At 33.4% G+C, this 16996-nt stretch overlaps 1 protein-coding gene and 1 pseudogene across 1 annotated transcript; both read right to left on the bottom strand.

Moving 5' to 3' along the window:
* Window positions 1–646: 646 nt before the first annotated feature.
* On the bottom strand, window positions 647–2611 carry LOC148546681 (uncharacterized; annotated as a pseudogene).
* A 12270-nt stretch (window positions 2612–14881) lies between these two features.
* On the bottom strand, window positions 14882–15506 carry LOC107618787 (ATP synthase gamma chain 1, chloroplastic-like). Its single transcript, XM_088500196.1, has one exon. It carries the CDS (start codon window positions 15489–15491, stop codon window positions 14919–14921), a length of 573 nt encoding a protein of 190 aa, XP_088356322.1. The 5' UTR covers window positions 15492–15506; the 3' UTR covers window positions 14882–14918.
* Window positions 15507–16996: the final 1490 nt, after the last annotated feature.

Raw genomic sequence — 16996 nt, 5'->3', positions numbered from 1 at the left:
TTCATGATGTCCTCCACCTTCTTTTGTTGCACTGGTGCCACCGTGCCTGTATAAGTGCTCAAGACTCTCTTATGCTGGGCCATCCTCTTCGTGATATAGCATCTCAATTCTTCTAGCATTATCAGAATGGGTTTTCCTCTGTAGTGGACTATCTTAGCATTTCACACCTCTGTCATGTTGTTGGTGATGTTATCAAGCTTTGGTCAGTGGCTAAAATGTGACTTCGTCCAACATCCGGATCAAATTTGGCTAGGTAAGCCCATGCGTCCTCATTGACCTTCTTCAGTCTATTTATGTGCTCCCTGAACTCTGCTATCGTACTGCTCTTAGCACATGCCCATACAACATTCTTCAACTGCTTGCTCTTATACTTGTTAGTGAAATTTTTCCATATATGCCTAACACAGTTTCTGTGATGCACGTTTGGCATAACCTCTTTCAGAGCCGGCATCAGACCAAAGTTAATCAAAGTTTTGTCCAATTCTAGTGTATGGCTAAAACAAAAAGTAATCAAAGTTAATTACATTAAAAAGTCATTAAAAAAGTTGAAGAAAGTAATCGATACCTTTTGCTGATCACTGATGAAGTTCCACCCCTCAATGGCAGCAGAGCCCAAGTCATTTTATAACAATTCTAGAAATCATTTTTAGCTTTTTTTAGTATCACTAGCTACCATTGCATATGCAATCACATAAAAGTGATTGTTGTCATCTTGTGCAATGGCTGATAGTAGCTGTCCTCTGTAATACCCCTTTAGAAAGCAGCCATCTAACCCTATCAACGGTCGACAGCCAACCCTAAACCCCTACTTACAAGCATCTAAACACACATACAATTGATCAAACAGTGGAGGTGACTGGGGAATGGGCTCCACTACTAAAAGGGCAGTTGAACTAGGATTGTTTCTGTGTAGTTCTTGCAAGTAGTCTCTCACCTTTCCGTATTAAGACTTCTTATTACCAATATACCTCTCTCTTGCTATCTTCAGACCCCGATACAATATCTTGTCACTAATTATCACGTTATAATCAATCTTGATATGATACCAAGCCTCTGCATGGGTTATTCTAGGCTGACTTAGGAGTCTTTTAGACAACTTATCTGCAACCCAACTTTAATCTGCCATGTTGCTTCCGAACTCTCTCCCACAAGTATGCATGGGATTGAATGTCTTGATCTGGTAGCCCCCAGACCTTGAGTTCTTGGCACAGTAGATAATTCATGGACAGTCATTTTTTTCATGATGCTCATCCATTGCCTCGGTTCTTGTCTTTCTACCATTTTGGTTATCTTCACCCTGATTTTCATCAGTGACCACAACATCAGTCTCCTCATGAGCTGGATTCTCATCTTCAGCAACATTTGTATCAGTTTGCATCACACTACTATTTCAATTAACCTCAGAAGTATTATCAGCTTCACCTACATTTGATGCATCCTCCTTTGCTTTAGCTTCTCTCTTAGCTCTCAGTCTTGCTTTAGCCTTCTCCTTTTGTATCTCCTTTCTAGCCATGAATCCTCCTTGAACACATGTTGCTCTCATCCTTCTCTTATCATTCTTTATATAAAATTTTTTTCTGCCTTCAGCTATGGTATAGTCCTTAAGGGCCTTCTTAAACTGTTCCAAAGTCTCAAACTCCATCTTAAGCTGAACTTCCCCAAATTCTACATTCGGATCATACTGAGACCAATCAAATCTGTCCCTCCCTTCATCACTTGAGTTTGGAGGAGTCAAGAAGGCCTCTGACTCATACTCAAAATCTATATCTGATTCATCCCTTGCCTCCACTCCAATCTCCTCGTCAAATGTTGCAGGCTTTTTAGGAGCATTCCCATTACCATCATTGGGCCCATAATTGTCATTTGATCTTGATTCATCCCTACCAGGCCAAACGGCACTTGGCCCAGCATCACTCTTCTTCCTCATATCAGGCCCACTTTCACCACCCACAGCACACCTTTCTTTCTTATCCCCTGCCATTTTACCTTGACTCTTAGCCTTAGCATCTCTGCTAACATTCTCTCTCACTATTGTAGTTTTCACTGTTGTTTTCTTCATCCCTTTTTGTCCACTCTTTTTTCTATCAAGCTCCTCACTCTCACTTGAATCAGAAACACCATAGCCTGGAGGTGGGGGCTTATATGGCTCATCTTCAGTAGATTCATACACATCATCATCACTTGAACTACTCTCAATGTCTGCATCATTATCCAACCTAGCATCCTTAACAGCTACCTCCTCAATAGCCTCATCATTATCAGATAATATCTCTTCCACCCCTTCCAATATCGGATGGTCAAAATAAATATAAAATTCATCTGTATTTTCATTCTGTATCTTATTCTTCTGCAGGCTTCTGATTTCTTTATCTCCATGAATAGGGTGTAGACCATCTTCTAGGGTTGCAGAGGTGGGATCATACCAGTACATAGCTTTGTAGTCATGGTATCCCAACTCTAGAAAAAGTTTCTTCAAGTCAAAGAAGCAAATGAGGTCGACGTCCATTGGGGGGAACCTTTTCATGTTTCTATTAATGTAGACCAAGTCACTCTTGTTATCTCAAACAAAGCTTCCACCATAATAAAACACAGGGACCACATCTTCGGACATCTAAATGCCAACAAACAATCCAGATGTCAACATCAGTACCACCTCTTATTTGTTTATTCACGAAAGGAATATAGAAAGGGATTCCAACTAAATAAAGAGCTACAATACATTCTCTATTTTATCCACTATCACCGATCACTAGAACTATCCATAACAATGCATGTACACAAAATCAGAAATTCAAAAATACTTTCGACTAACCTTGATCAACGAGGTATGGAACCAACTGCCGTCACGAGCTCCGTTACAACCACTGTCACGATCAACTAGAGCAAAGACTATGAACAGCGTTGCTGAAGAATTGGAAGGGCTTCTTTGTAAAACCTAGCAGAGCTAACGAGGTATGGAGTAATTTCACCACATCATTGAATATGAGAAGACTTATGCATCAAATTGGTCTCCCCCACATTAAAATGGCACCATTTAGTTGCTCTACCCAATTGGGGACGAATTTGTTCTCTACAAAACGACGTCGTTTCACCCCTGGTTCCAATACGACGTCGTTTTATCCAGCGTGGATGGGGACTAAATTATCCTGGAGGTGACACGTCGCAGTTTACCTGACACGTCATCACGTTAACCTCCATGTAGGACGTCACCGTTAGTCTTGACCGGGTCAAACTATCTTGGAGATATATCTAGTGTATATCTAAAAACCTCAAGGTCAAAATCTTAGTTAATTTTTGTGGGGGACAAATCTGTCCGACGATAAATTTTTTGGGACCTATTTAGAGTATTACTCTTTTACATATAATAGGAATTATTTTTATGCTATTATTATTTACTTAGAATTATGATTATTGACACTAAATATTCTTAAAATTTATTGATAAAAAATAACAAATTAAATATTTATTGTAGAATGATAAAAAGAGAATCAGATTTCAATAAAATATAAATCCTTCTTATAAAGGTAATATACTAATATGTTATCACTTCATGTTTATTTTATTTTTACTTAGTTGTTTTACTTTAATTTTACTACAAAAAAGGTCTATGGTCACGGTAATAGCTAGTAAAAAGGGTGACCATAGATCTATGGTCACGATTTTGGACCTATGGTCACGGTTTCAATTTTCAAAATCTGACACTTTAGGCCATGTTTTTTCACCATGACCATAGGTTAATCTATGGTCACGCGTAAAAACCGTGACCATAGCCTTATCTATGGTCACCCTGTTTAAAACCATGACCATAGCCTCTATGGTCACCCCTTCCTAAAACCGTGACCATAGCCTCTATGGTCACCCCTCTCTAAAACCGTGACCATAGCCTTATCAATGGTCACAGTTTTGGTCGTGACCATAGCCTCTATGGTCACCCCACCTAAAACCGTGACCATTGCCCCTATAGTCACCCCTCCTTAAACCATGACCATAGCCTCTATGGTCACCCCACCTTAAAACCGTGACCATAGCTTATCTATGATCACGGTTTTTACCATGGCCATAGCTTATCTATGGTCACCCATCCTTAAAACCGTGACCATAGCCTTTTCTATGGTCACGTTTTTTTGCCGTGACCATAACCTTATCTATGGTCACGGTTTTCACAATGGCCACAGCTTATCTATGGTCACCCTATTTTTAAATGGTGATCATAGCCTATTTTATTTTATGAGATTTAATTTTTTTAAAAGCATAATCACATCCCAAAATAATGATAATCACAAAATAAATCTAAGAATGAGAAATTCAATAAATCTAAATCATAAAAGTTTCATTAAAAACTCGATATCCATTATAACACTAATCAAAATAAGGTGTAATTTATCCATTACATGTAATATTGGATAAAGTCTCTTATCAAAAAGTAAAGAACATTCGAAGTTGTTATAAACGGTGCCGCAGCAACTAGTCAACTCCTGTTGTCTTTACCAGTACGAAAAAATTATCCTGTACACAAAACAAAGCCAAAACAAATTTCAAGAGAAGGTAAAGAACATTCGATAGTAGGAAAACAAAATAATCAATTAACAAATACTAATCCTAAAAGAAACGAAAAGAAAAAGATAAAAGAAAAAAGTATTCCCTACATAGTTATCTCCATCAAGATACAAGAACTTAGAACCTAATTGCATGAAAGTAATTAAATTATCCCAACAGAAAAATAAAAAAGAAAGTCTGTATGAAGACTTTAATTTTTCTTCTCTTCTTAGTTGTACTTCAAATAATTAACACTAACACAACAAAATTCCATATAGCAGTCCTTGTTGTTTAATATTATTTCAATAAAATATAATAATTCGATGATGATAACTTTGTGTTCAACTATATATTAATTATTCAATTTAATTCTAAAAGAATGCAACATTAACTTTTACCTATTTTGACACTCATAAATTACTAAGAATAACTTAGAGCAATTTCAGTTATACATAAAAATTGATTAGAAGAAAGGAACGGACAGCATTAGTGCTACACTGCTACAATTTTACAAAAGACCTAAATTAAAACTAATTAAACTAATAACAACAAAAATAGGAGTTTTCTTGGACATTTTAACTTTCAGATCAGAACCCATTTCTTAGAAAAAGCCTTGATGCCTACAATATATGTAACAAAACAAACAAACAAAATTTGGATAAAAAAAAAATATTAAACAAATCGCATCAACATTCAATTTTTCGTTAATTAATAGGTAACATCATGCATATATCAGACCCTGGAATCTTAATTGATGGATACCATTTAACTAAAAAGCAATGTGAGCAAGCATCATAATGCCTTATAATAACACAATTAGGCTAAAAAAGGAAACAGAATATTCAGCACTTACATCATAGACCAACTTGTGTTAGTAGATATTATTACATAAGCATAAGCATTCTAAGTAATACAAGCATTCGAACATAATCTTTCTAACTCTTACCTATTTGTACGGACTCAGATTCACAAGGTCAAAACCACAAATTCCAGATCTCTGAAATTCCTTAACATGAGTCACCCTTTTTACACAAAGAGACCAAACCCAAAAAGCTCAGATCTTTGACTATGGGTAACACACAAAACAAAGAACCCAAATCTACCCAGTTCTCAAAAAAGTAAACTTTTTATATCAAAAACAGCGAATACTTTCTGGGTATGGCAAATGTGAGTGTAAATCTATTTCAGTGGTGGTGGATGAGAATTGAGAAGAAGATTAACAGTTTTAACAACAAATACACACATATGATAATAGAAACTTGAATAAGCAAAAATAGTTTTAACAGTTTTAATTCGATTAAAATAAAATATTATTTTTACCAGCTATATTAAAAATTCAAGCTAAACTAATGCAGCCTTAATACATACAAACAACACCACTGCTTTAGCTTCTTGCCCATGTTCTTCAACATCAAGCGACAGTACTTTTGTACCCTCTACTCTTACCGTCTTCAACTCTCCTACCATCACTAGCTACTACTTCTTATTAACTCATTCAACTCCTTAATGTAAATACTACCTACTAATTAAATCAAATATTATTTTCTTCTTTTTATTATCACCTCTTCTACTAAACTTCATCATCTTTATTATCTTTCCTAATTTTTGAAATCGAAGCTAGCTATCTTGTTCAACAGTAGAGACAATTTTTTATTTATATTTTTTTCCAACACTTACTGATAATTTAAATTTAAGATCAGGGACTAAAAAAATGAAGTCTAAGTTGCTAGCTAGTAAAATTTTAGTTAACTATGAAGATACAAACAATTGACCCAAAGCAAGAAAAGCCAGAGGAACTGCACCAATGCTTCTGACCAGGTACATGATTTCCATACCATCTTGTCCATTTATTTTCTTCTTACTCTGTTCTTTTTTTATTTCTCTTTCCACCATCTCGTTTTTTATTTTTTTCTAAAAAATTCATACTTTATGAAAGCACTACTGATTTATTTGATATTTATTGTCTATTTTATACCAATCAGAATCATATTTTCTATTTAAGATAGATCAGATTGTTGGTTCAAGGCATTTTCAATTCAAAAAGTTTCTTTTGTTCAAGAAGGGAGAGATTAGAATTTAGAAACCAAAAAGGGCAAAATTTGTCGAGGTAAAGACTCATGAAATAGACCTGTGAATAAGAATTTTTTATACATGATTTAAAAAAATTAAAGAAGGAAAATTAATTAAGCAAAACAACAGAATACAAGTAACCAAACTCAAATATGAGCGTGACAGAGAGAGAGTTAAATTACATGAATGTCTAAGCCATCCTGCATGTGCTTTGAACTTTGAGTGTCTCGCAACACCGCATCACCATCTCAAACTGAAATTAACTATGACGGAGCTTCCAATCACAGCGACACAGCTTCCAACAACGGTGACGGATCTTCCTGTGGTGGTGGTGGAGGATGTGTAGGTGTGGGGCTTGCGGTGGCTGTGCTGCTGCGGCGCTGCATGGCTGTGGGGTTATAGGGAGGTGCAGCGGTTGCGGGGACGGATGCGGGGACTGCGTGGCTGCAGTTGCGGCAGAGACTGCGATGACTGCGGGGGTGGGCTACAGTGCTGGGTGGTTGGGGACTAGGTTTAGTTCGTTAATGCTGTGTAGTTTCAGAGAGGAGAGGATCGTGGTGCTGGATGAGTGTGGGTGTGGTTGCGTTGGTTTCCTTAGCTTCTTTAGTTTTAGGGTTTTAACGTTTGTTTGTTTTTTTTTCTTAAAAAGCACAAAACTTAATAATTATTAAGTTTTAAATCATTTTTAATTTAAAATTTTAATATTTTAAAGTAAATCACATAAAATTTTTATTATTAAAATATTTAAATTTTAAATATATAAAATATTTAAAATTATAAAAATATATAAAAATTTTAATTAATTTAAATTCAAATGATTAAAACTGTGACTATAGATCCTTTTAGATTAACTCTCAAAATTGTTATCATAGACCATTTTAGATCACCCCTTAAAACCATGACCATAGACCCTTTTAGGTCACCCTTTCAAAAAATCGTGACCATAGACCCTTTTAGGTCACTCCCCAAAACCGTGATCATAGACACCTTTAGGTCATCTCTCAAAACTATGACTACAGACCCTTTTAGGTCACCCTTTCAAAAAACCATGACCATAGACCCTTTTAGGATGTCACCCCCAAAATCATGACCATAAACCCTTTTAGATCACCCTTCTGAAAAATCGTGATCATAGACACTTTTTGGTCACTGCAGAAAACCGTGACCATAGACCCCTTTAGGTCACCCTCTAAAACCGTGACCATAGACCCTTTTAGGTCACCCCCAAAACTGTGATCATAGACCCTTTTGGGTTACCCTTTCGAAAAATCGTGACCATAGACCCTTTTTGGTCACTGTAAAAAACTGAATCGTGACCATAAACCCTTTTAAATCACCCTTCTGAAAAATCGTGATCATAGACACTTTTTGATCACTGCAGAAAACCGTGACCATAGACCTCTTTAGGTCACCCCCTAAAACCGTGATCATAGACCCTTTTAGGTTACCCTTTCGAAAAATCGTGACCATAGACCCTTTTTGGTCACTGTAAAAAACTGTGACCATAGACACCTTTAGGTCACCCTAAAACCGTTACCATAGACCATTTTAGGTCCCTCCCAAAATCGTGACCATAGACCCCTTTAGGTCACCCCCCAAAACCGTGACCATAGACCTCTTATAGGTCACTCTTTTTTGAAAAATCGTGACCATAGACCCTTTTTGGTCACTGTAAAAAACTTTGACCATAGACCCTTTTAGGTCACCCTCAAAATCGTGACCATAGACCCTTTTAGGCCACCCCCCAAAACCGTAACCATAAATCCCTTTAGGTCATTCTTCAAAACTGTGACTATAGACCATTTTTTATCACTGTAAAAAATTGTGACTATAGACCCTTTTAGGTCATCCCTAAAAAATGTGACCATAAACCCTTTTAGACCACCCTTTCTAAAAAAATCGTAATCATAATTTTTTTTGTCACGTTAAAAAACTGTGACCATAAACCTAAAATATTGTAGTAACATTTTATAAAATTAGTAAAGCTAATTTTAGAAAATATATAAATAAATAATAACTAAATAAAATGAGAGGTAATAAACAATCTTAGTTTATAACCTTAGAATTTTAATGGTTGAAAAAGAGAAAAATTATATACCTCTAATTGACGGATGGTTCATATTGAACAGACTCACCTATAAATTGAGCTTTTCTTTAATTCATTTCAATCAAGTCATCCATATAGAATAACATAATATTTCTTTGAGTAGTTTTCTTCTATATATATAGAGAGAAGTGTGTTCTCCTTTTGTCAAGAGAGAGTGTTTTGTAGTCTCCTTGTGATAGAGAGAAATTGTAATTCTCAAAGAAAGTTATTCAATTGTTTCCATATTTTATACAAATTTCTAATTTTTCATCTCTATATTTTGCTGTGTCATTTGTCTGGTACCTAACACATTTATGCTAAATTAATGATCATAAACCTAAAAATAATATAATTAACCTCATCTTTTTGGTGAGCTTTTAATCTTTAAAACTATGATAATTCTATAATGAGTAAATTACCAATTATGCCCCCAAAATTGTAAAACGCTGACAATAATAACCCTAATATTTGTTAACGACAATTATATCCCTGAAAATTCTAAGAACGCTACAAATATGCCCAACCGTGAAGTGAGGCCTTCTCCGTTAAACGGAACATGGTGATGTGGCAAACGGGAATCCAACGTGGCATCCTCGTTAGGCCTTCCGTCCCATTTTTGGAATCCCATTTGCCACATCACCATGTTCCATTTAACGGAGAAGGCCTCACTTCACGGTTAGACATATTTGTAGCATTTTTAGAATTTTCAGAGATATAATTATCGTTAACAAATATTAAGGTTATTATTGGCAGCGTTTTACAATTTCGGGGGCATAATTAGTAATTTACTCTTCTATAATTTGACTATTAGTTTTATTGATGAGTTCTGAACCTTGTTTTACTATTTTTCTAACATTTTTCAATGATAAATTCTGATACTTCTTAATATACTATTGTATCTATATTCGAATTTTGACAAACGTTAAATAATGAATAAAAACCTTTAAATATTATATATAGAAAGTGTAATATGGATAAGTTTGTGACGTTATAATACTTAAAATTTGAAACGGTCCAACGAAAAAAAAAAAAAAAAAAACTATTATCAGTCATCATATTTGAGAAAGTCTCAGGTTGGTGAGGTCGAAGATCCTGAAGATAAAGGTAGATTGCCACATGCTCCGAAGAGTACACGTGTCAGAAAGATAAGTAGTCAGGTTAATTATTTGAGTTTGAGCACACAGGTAAGCTACTACATGCACACGTGTTCCAATAACATGCTTGCTCGTGGAAACATGATCTTATTCAGAGTCAACTATACTAGTCTTCTATCTAAGGATTTTCTATTACTTCGGTTTTCCTATGATTTTTCTTCACCTTTCTTTTATATGATTTAAGTATTTGTTTTTTAGTTTTTAACATTTGTCTAAATTTTAATTTTATTTTTTAATATTTACTATTTATATGAAAATATTATAATTTTATATTTTTTTTGTTATTTTTTGAAATATGTTTTCAATATTATATATATTCATTTTGTTTTATCATTTTTATTATTAAATTAGTATAATTACTATCATATCTACCACAATTACAATTGTTGCAGTTATTTAGAAGAAGATGATAATACAAAAAATATATATTTTTAGAATAAAATATTTTAATTTTGAATAAAAAATAAAATAAAATAAAATATTTAGAACAAAACTAAGACATTTTAAATTTAAAGATAAAATTAAAATTTAACCAAAATATTACGAATATTTAATCACTTCATGCATTTATCCATGAAGCTTGAATATTTCGTTGAATTATTGAAAAAACTTTGTCAATAATTTTGCTAATATTATTTTCATAACATCTTTATAACAGATTAAGAAGCACAAAAATGAAGGAATGGTTTTGATTTATAGAGGGCGTAATAATACAATTATCATTGAAGTATACATATGGTCCATTAATTAATATATTATACATCTTGAAAATTCTTGAATCTAATTGTTAGAGAAGGATAAATTAAAGTTTCTTTTAATAACAATGAGAATATACTTGGATATATAGTACGTAGAAGTAGTCAAAGCTAATCTTAAAGAAGATATGTAAGAGTTATGAGAGGCACGAGAATAAGTATCATGACTTAGCTTCCCATGCTTGAAAGAAATTAAAAAGTGAACTACCAAAGTCACATTTTTGCATTGTGAGTCAGCAAAAGTAATGCCTTGCTAGCAATGAGTTGGCATCATGAATCTACTTCAACTCCTCATATCATGACCCTATTTAAGACCCTTTTCCCTCACAATAATTAATACACACACACATTACACATACAACTCAATATAACATACATTATTACTAACTATAGCATATAGTAATAATAATAATAGTAATAATATCATATTATTCAATATGTCTACTACCAACAAGTTTATCATTATTATCCTTCTCCTAGTACTAGTATTGAATAATAATAATAATAGTCCCATTATATCAACACCCTTTGTTATTAGTGTGGGTGCTACAAGACCCTTGTTGGGACAAAATAATCATAATAATAATGATAATGGTGATTCTTCCAACAACAACAACTACATGAAGTTGAAGCCTATTACTGAAGAGGAGAAGAAGAAGAATGGGCATGAGTTTCAAAGTGGGAGTACTAACACAATTGAAGCTTGCTTGCCAAAAGGGGTTAAACGCACTTCTGCTCCAAGCAGGTATATTAATTATCAGCCTCTTGGATCCTCATCATGTTCTAATAATAATAATAATAATAATAATAATAATAATAATAAGAAGAAGAAGAAGAAGGTTATGGTGGTGAATAAGGGTCCTTGACCACTACTAGTTACTTCAGCATGCAAGGAAATCCATGTGAAGAAACAACGGCATGGCTTAATCGTGAATGTGTATGTATGTATGTATGTATGTGTTGAAGTATATGTTGCAAGCAATATAAACAAGTTAGTTAGCTAAGTATATGTATTTGAGAATGAAGCAAATCTATATATGTGTCAATTATTTATTTTCTGTGTTTGTAAGAACGAAGTTGTACTGATGATGAATGTGATTCAATTCAATATAGCATTAACCTCGTACTCATTGAGCGAGGATCAAGTTTATCAAAGTATAGTCAAACTCGTTGTGTTAGAGCTATAATATCTATGTGTTTTTTTTTATTTATTAGGTTACGTTTTTGGGATAATTAATTTTATTATATGGTATAAAAAAATTTATAATGTAATAAAAGTTTAAAAAATTTGATTTTTATATAAAAAATTAGCATAATTGTTATTATTGAATTATAATTATATATTATTCTTATGTATATAAAAGTTAAAATATAATCTAAAAAATAGTGAAAAACAGATTAAGAAATATTCGCTAAAAATAAGCAAGATATATTACCTAGGACGATATACTATTATTTTGGATCAAATTCGCTAAGAGTCTTTAACGTTTAGATCAAATTGTAATTGATTTCTAATATTTTAAACGTCCTATTTTTATCTTAAAAAGTATCGAACATTTTATTTTAATCTTAAAAAATTTTAAATAAGTTTAATGTTATCCTATTTTTTAAATTTGAAACGAACAATTAGTATATTTAACAGCTAATAATGTTTGATTTCAGTACATAAATAAAATTGATCCACCACAATAATTACTAATATAAAAATTTTTTCTTTAATATTAGAGTGTTGATGATTGATTAAAAAGATTTGCAATTTTTTAACAAAAAAGAGATTGAGAAGAAAAAGTATCACTACTGACCGATTTTGGCAATCTACTAATTTAGTGACCGATTTTCAATCAAGACTACTAAATTCTCATCAAACAAAATCAATCACTAACCAAATCGGTCGCTAAATGGTAACTAAATTTTCGGTCGCTAAATCGGTCGCTGAGAGTCGCTAATTAGCAACCAATATATTGATCGCTAATTAAGGACCAACCATTAGTAACCAAATTTTCCATTACTGATAACGATCAGGCTTTGTGATAGCTAAATCGATCGTTGATCCTAATTTTCTATTTATCCATTTTTTTACTAAATTTTACATCTATTATTCTTAAACTCTCATTTTTATATACAATTATAATTTAACAAAATATAAAAATCATGAACATAGATTTATAAAAGTATTGCTTTTAAAACTAATTACATCATTTTAATGTCTCTAATTATTAATCACATCATTTAGGTAGCATTTGTTTTGAGGTACTGAGAAAGAGATTAGGAAACTAGAACTCAGTATTATATTTGTTGGTTCAGAGACTGGTATTAAAATTCTAGTCTCTATCTCTAAAATTTCAGTATTTTAGTACCTCCAAAAATTGAAACTTTAATAACATTTTATATCTAAAATACCCCATTTCAATTAATTAATTCCAACTTTATCTTTTGTTCAAATTAAATTAAAATTTTATTTTTATTTCAATCTCTGTCTCCTACTTACGTTGAACACAATACTGAGACTTATTTCAATCTCTGTCTCTTAGTCTCAGTTTCTCAGTCTCTATTTCTCTTCCAAACACTACTTTAAAGTCTTTAATCACTAACTAAAATTATAATTACAATGACATAATCATTTTTTAGAGGTACGTTTACCATCTTTGTCCTTTTCTGTATTTATTTTTTCACTTTGTAGTTGAGAAATCAAAATTTTTTTCACTTTATAGTTGAGAAATCAAAATTTTAAAATTAAGCTTTTTTATTATTGGTTGAAGTAAACAGTTATTAAGTTCAAATCCTTTTTCTATCTTTCTCAATCTAATTTTCAAATCATCATTCTCCTCTTGCATTTTCTTAATTATTTTTTCATGTTTTGATCTTTCTAATCAATCGTATGACTGAAAACTAAAGCCACAATAATTAGACTTTTTTTCAACTATAGTAAATTCTATTCTAAGTTCATAAATTTTTCTTCTTTTGGCTCCAACTATTTTACACCACATATCTATTTTATTTGGTACACTACTTCCTTCTTCATACACTTTTTACACAGCTTTTTCCATAACATTTTTAAATTAATTCTGCCAATTTTAAAATTAGATTAATTAGGTCACAAATATCTTTCATGAGTTATTTCACTACAAGGGAACCGGGTGTTACCTGCGGTAAAATACCAGCCCTTTTTCCAGAGCGCTGTTGTTCGAGTGAGCTGCTGCAGTTCTTCATGCGTTTTGATGGTCCGCCTCCAATAAATCCAAAATGGTTGCCCTATTTGTCCCAACCGCATCTAATAACAAGATGGGAGAAGGGGGTTGTTTCATTAAAGAACCACAACCAATACATTAAGGCGCCAATAACCTTCCCTCTTTTCGGCGCGAACCCTAGCAGAGCATAGCGCCAATCGCGGGTCTCCTTCCACCTCCGTCGTGACGTCGTCGGCAGCCTTCCCCCTTGCCCTTTCCCTGCTGTGCGCCGATCGCCCCCTCTCCCCTCTCTCAGGTTCGTTCTTGTCCCCTCCCCCAATTTAATTTGAGTGGCTGTTCATAAATTAATTTCAACATCAATTTCATCCCTGTCCCATGTGAACTTTTGGTGTCAAAAGCATGTGAGGAACGATCCTCTCCCTCGTATGTTCCGATTTTCTCTCCTAATTTAGTGAGCAGATTTGATTTTCTTTTCCCAATTTCTGAACCCCTGAGTTTTGATACGTTTGTGCTTAGTGCAATTTCATATTGGAATCCAGTTTTGCACTTTCAATTTGGATTAAACTAATGTACTTCCTGTGGGACTGTGTGGTTGACTAAATTAAGTAGAATCTACTTTTAGTAAGCAAGAATATCTGCCATTTTTATGTTTCTGTGTTCCAAGTTTACTCCTCTATTCAAAGTATGAACCTTCCGAAAATAGCTCTGTTTTCATAAAGTTGTGCATAGAGCAACCCTTCTGAAATAGAAACCTAATTATTATGCTGTTTGTTAGAAAGACCGAGTTAAATTGACTAAGTTAGAAATCACATAAGTTTTCGATTGGATTGAATTTTACCAATTTAAAGTAATGGAATAATGTAGTGTAAGAGACACACTTCCTTGTGACTAGGGCAAAATAATTCAGCATGCTCTGTTTTGCTTAATTAATCAATGATAGGGATATATTAAAATGAAGGATATCACAACCACTGTCTAAAATTATGGTAACTGAAAGAAAGAAATAGAACATGATAAAAATAAATCATTGGGAGATGGATCACAATTATAATAAACCGGATAGTAGCAATAAGGAGCAGATGGTGGAGCAGAAGGAGTAGTAGTGTAATAGCAAACATAGTTTAATAGCTTAGCATTTTTGTTCCAATATGGAGATTACAAGAAACCTATGGTTGGAGTTGTTTCTTGGCGACAGTGGAAGTAAGGTGTGAATCATAGGTTCTGATTTCACCAATGACACAAACTTTGTGTATAAGAGTTCTACTTTGTCAACCTCTTCACTGATAAACAACGAGAAGGCATCATCAGCAATTGCCTGAGTCTCTTTCGCATTTGGGAGTGATCCTCCTTCTAAAAACCGATCAACTGGTATATAAGGCCTACGGAGGAAGTAAGAGTTACCCTTCTTGCCAACACTAATGATAGTGTAGTCAAGACCAAGATCCTTCAATTCAGCAATTCTTTCTTCGGCTTTCTTGATGATGTTATTGTTGAAACCACCACAAAGACCTCTATCACCAGTGCACACAACCAGTGCTACCTTCTTCATTGGCCTAACTTTTGTGAGTGGGACATCAATTTCCTCAGTTTGGAGCTGCTCGTTGATGTTGTAAAGGACCTCAACAAGAGTCTCTGAGAAGGGTCTTCCATTAACAACAGCTTCTTGAGCCCTTCTGACTTTAGTGGCAGCAACAAGCTTCATTGCTTCTGTGATCTTCTATGTGTTCTTGACAGATTCTATGCGGTTTCTGAGCTCTCTGAGACCACACTGTACTTGGGTGACAGAAGAACGTGAGAGGCTGCATGAGGGTGAGTTTTGTGAAGGGAGCTGAAAAGGGTTGATAACAGAATGGAAGGAGAGGTTGGAGGCATCAGAAAGAGAAGGTTTTGAGGACACCAACATAGTGAGATTGGAACAAGACATTATTGCAGATGGAGTAAAGGCTAAGCTATTATTGGAACAAGAAACCTATTAACATTAATATATTATTAAACTATTAAACTATGGTTATATATTATATCAACCATAGGTTTAGTGAGAAAAAGGTTTGGTTGTAGTTGTTTCTTGTAATCTTGTACTTATGGTTTGCAGTTCCATTTGATAATTTTGGCTGGTTGATGTGTCTAAAGATGTGGGTTTTTTTTTCTTTGAGAAAAAGGAAGGAGGGGGCATTCTATTTTTTCAAGTGTGTTACCCATTGGCTAATATTATGGTTAATTGAAAAATGCAGCCAGCAGTTCAAAAATAAATAAATAAACTGACATGAACACATTTGGAAATTTAGCTTCATTGAACTAAGCTAGAAAGTTGCAGCTCTTTAATTACAACTTTTATGAATATAATGTTTACCCAAGTAACTATTCTCTATATATGTCACTCTTTCTATGGTTGATTTTAGGTGTTAGGTTATGACTTGATGATTGAACTTGGTAGGGATGAATATGGTATTTCGTTACTTAAGACTGAAATAATAACATTAAAAGGTTCAATTGACACTGAGGAAGATGCCCTGTCTTAATTATTTTGATGAGCATGGAGTTATATGAGACGTTATGTTCTTAGTGATTGACTCATTAGTGATATTTTTAGTGATTGACTCATTAGTGAGGTTGTAATTCAAATTGGTCCACTTTAATCATTTTCTTCTTGATTTGGTACCAATTTACTGTTTTGTTTTGTGTTAGTGATTTTTAGAATCATATGTAATAATTTGGATTTTTTTGAGAATTATGATGTTTATGTATTTTATTTAAAATGAAGAGATGATAAAGCATTTTGTGAATTTTTGGCTTTTCTTGTCTTCGTGGTAGACCAAGTGAAAGTGACTTGTATATTACTACAAAAGATTTTATCATCTTTTCTATTATTAGAACAATTGATAACAAGTTAATGGAATTTGTATAACCCAAAAACTGTACCTCTGACTTAGTGATGTGCATTAAGCCGTTTTCTTAATTTATTGTATTTTATTTTTCTATTTCAAAGGCCAATGATTAGTTTAGAATTAGCCTGACTCCAGTCTTTGCTAATGACTTGCACCTATAAAACTGGTCAAAATTAGCTGTAACAATTATTTTTTGATCAGATGTTTAATATGGTTAAATGTTCATGTTCATTGATACTCAAAAATCTAATTTTTAGGTTAATGTGATTTTTGTTGATTTCTCATAATGTGGGCATTTGTTTATTTTCTGATGATATGAATC

The sequence above is a fragment of the Arachis ipaensis genome, chromosome B9 (assembly GCF_059453495.1).
Source record: "Arachis ipaensis isolate K30076 ecotype BB chromosome B9, ASM5945349v1, whole genome shotgun sequence".
NCBI lineage: Eukaryota > Viridiplantae > Streptophyta > Magnoliopsida > Fabales > Fabaceae > Arachis > Arachis ipaensis.
Note: the sequence above shows the minus strand (reverse complement) of the source record. Positions and strands in the feature narration are given on the sequence as shown.